General features: G+C 35.6%; 1 protein-coding gene across 1 annotated transcript; it reads left to right on the top strand.

The window, feature by feature from the left end:
- Positions 1 to 296: 296 nt before the first annotated feature.
- Positions 297 to 1,957, top strand: LOC149241860 (homeobox-leucine zipper protein HAT2-like). The gene is made up of 4 exons (XM_089370683.1): positions 297 to 495; positions 635 to 1,002; positions 1,091 to 1,170; positions 1,412 to 1,957. The coding sequence occupies exons 1-4, from the start codon at positions 297 to 299 to the stop codon at positions 1,662 to 1,664; spliced, it is 900 nt and encodes a 299-aa protein (XP_089226809.1). The 3' UTR covers positions 1,665 to 1,957.
- The last annotated feature ends 1,241 nt before the right edge of the window (positions 1,958 to 3,198 follow it).

Raw genomic sequence — 3,198 nt, 5'->3', positions numbered from 1 at the left:
TTGCCAAAGCCATGTGTCATTGTTTTACTGATACTGTAAACCCTGTCTTCGTTGGCCCTGACGGGTCAAACTGATACAATGTTAGGCTGGGAACACCCTAAAAACTGTCACCGAGCAACTACATTGTGTTTGACTGTCAACCTTTTATTGTTTTAAAAGGTAAATGATTATTATTATAATCATTGTTAAGTATTGAGGAGTCAGGCCGGACTCTAGATCCATCGCCCATTCGCAATACCTTTCTGCTTGCTTCGACCATTTCCACTCTATCGAAACCTTAGGCAAAACAAAGGGTTATGGATCAGAATTGCATTGCAGACCTTTCTTTACGTTTGGGTATCGGTGATGGGACAGCCATCAGAGAAAATGATGGAATATATGTTCCACAAAGAAATGTGAATGGGCCTCCTCTGCAGTTAGATCTGTTTCCAGTGGCCCCTGCCCCTGACTCTGGCCTCGGCACTTTGCCATGGGAGAATACCTCAGCATGCATTGGTATATTCCTGCACTTTTTAACCCTTGCTAAATCTAATCGTCAACAACGGATTGAATTTTATTATAATGGTGTTTTGATTGATACTGCTCTTCATTTAATGGATATTTTTATCATAATAACGATAATCCTCGTGTGCAGGAACCGATGGTGTCGGTAAGGTGAGATCAGAGAGAGAAGCGAAGGATCCGATCCAGGGGGTAGCTGTGTCATGGCGATCCGATGCCAACAAATTCCCTGCGTCATATTTCTCCAACGATGATGCACGCGTCATTAATGTGTCCTCATCCAATAGCACCGTGGATTCCAACGCGACTAACCCTAGGAACGGGTATGCCGAGATGAAGCGAAAACAGGGTGATGGCCAGGAGTTGGAGAATGACCGAGTTTGGTCGAGGGTATTCGGCGATGTAGAAGAAGAGGGCTCTTCCACGAAGAAGCTTAGACTCTCCAGAGAGCAATGTGCTCGTTTAGAAGAAAGCTTCAGAAAGAACACGGTACCCGAACCTGTAAGTCTCTATTCACACTGCAAAATATTCATTTATCGCTTGTGTTTCCTCATGACTTGAGCTGCTGTAACTTCTTATTCTTCCACAGAAGGAAAAACAAGCGTTGGCCTTACAGTTAAATCTCCGTCTTCGACAAGTTGAGGTGTGGTTCCAGAATAGACGAGCAAGGTTAGCTCGTGTCCTTTATTTATTCATTGTATTTTGCATGTCCACAATCTTGTGGAAAGTACCGTTTTGGAATCAACAGCTACATAATTTGAAATGTAACTATGAAGAATGACCTGGAAATTAAATGTTTAGCAAATTTATAATTCGGAAAACTTTTGATCTGATGGAGATCCTATTGCGTTGAGAGTTTTGTAGACCGATTTCTGTTATAATGTAATTAAATATAATGAATATGTTCCAGGACGAAGCTTAAGCAAACAGAAGTGGACCGCGAGCTTCTGAAAAGATATAATGAGCTACTTGCAGATGAGAACAGAAAACTTCACACAGAGCTGGAGAAACTGAAAGCTTTAAAAATGTCCCCACCTCTCAGATCTGCGTCCACCCTTACTATGTGCCCCTCCTGTGGAAGAGTTTCAGCGGCCGACAATAGCAGCCACTTCACTTCGGCCAAATCTGGGTCTTTGTTTCTAAGCAGCGATTTCCGGCAATGAATGGTTGGGTATTGATCAGAATTTCGCTCAAATGGCTCAACATTTTAGGTTCTCGTGAAAATTTTATTTTGTGAAACATTGAGGGTTTTTTGTATTTTCTTTATTAATTGTATTGTGGTTCAGAAAGCGCTCAAGTCTCTGTTAATTCAAGCTCAAGTCTCTGTTAATTCATTGAATTAGAATTAGATGGAGTATCTTGACAAAGCAATGAAGGAATATATAGCTGTACTGAGTAGGAGTCAATAAAATAAACATGGTATATAAAATTCGACATTCGACTGTTTAAGTGAGATCATCTCTTTCTCTGACCCTTCCTGTGTTTATGAATTTAGTTTTGATTTTTATTATCAATTTAAAATTGTATAAATGTATAATAATCGTTTTCATTTATTATCATTTTTAATAAAATACAATACAGAATTATCGTATTCATGTGCATTGTAAAAATCATCGTTCCGGACTAAAAGAATTACTTATTATCCGGTTAGATGCATATTAATGGCGATTTGATAACACCATTAACACAATTTTTTCTTTGAATGTTCCATCACTGAGTTAGACAACTAGGAAAACGTGTTTGTTACACTATTTGATGTTTTAACAATAAAATGATATATTAAATAAAAAGATTTTTTGGAAAAAAATTTAGTAGGGATTTATGGAAATCACCGGACAAATAAACTCTTCATAAATAAGTATTTTATTTGTTTTTGAGTGTGTTGAATCTTTATATGTAGTCAAAAAATTAGTTTAAACAAGACAAATCAAAATTATCTAACTTAAAAAAACTTTAAAAAAATCACACTTAAAACTATTTCAAGTAAAAAATTTATTATTTTATCATATTTTAGAGATCTTATAAAATTATTTTATAACTAATTAATTTTTAAAAACATTTTAAAATTTTACCCAAGAAACCAAATATTTTGAAATTGTTTAGTTAAAATATTATAACATAATCTCTTATTTTAATGATATTAAACGTGCAAACCAAATGTTTTGAAATTGTTTAGTTTAAATATTATAACATAATCACTTGTTTTAATGATATTAAACGTGCTCAAACTGAACGTTTTGTCTCAAGAGTATAAATCTGTCTTATGGTGATATACTCCTATATTAGGGTACAAAGCAAAGTTTGTAGATACAACCTAGGAAGAGGAGGTCTGCATGAAGAGGAGGTCTGCATGAAATATTAGAGGGAAGTTTCATGCTCCTCTAAATTCAAAAGATTATATGTCATTAGTTCTTTGGAACAAAGCATCATCTTCGAAAATACTTCAAAAATTCAAAAAGAATGGTTCACTGTGGTGAAAACCAATTGATCATTTATTAACAATTCCAAATACGCAGGTAAGGTATGGGAAGAGATGAGGTAACTGGAAAATTGTAAGGAAGGGTGACAATTGTAGACTAGGGAGGAGGCTTTGAAGAACTAGCCGTAGAATAAAGAACTTAAAGGTTTTATAGATCTTCCTATTGTGGTTTCTTGGAGCATATCATTAGCTTGAAATGCTTATATACTTCAAGAGAG

Source organism: Pinus tabuliformis, chromosome 8 (assembly GCF_031772625.1).
Source record: "Pinus tabuliformis cultivar Carrire ecotype Pingquan chromosome 8, CPIR1, whole genome shotgun sequence".
In the NCBI taxonomy this organism is placed as follows: Eukaryota; Viridiplantae; Streptophyta; class Pinopsida; order Pinales; family Pinaceae; genus Pinus; species Pinus tabuliformis.
The sequence above is the reverse complement of the archived record's forward strand: the minus strand, read 5'-3'. Positions and strand labels throughout refer to the sequence as shown.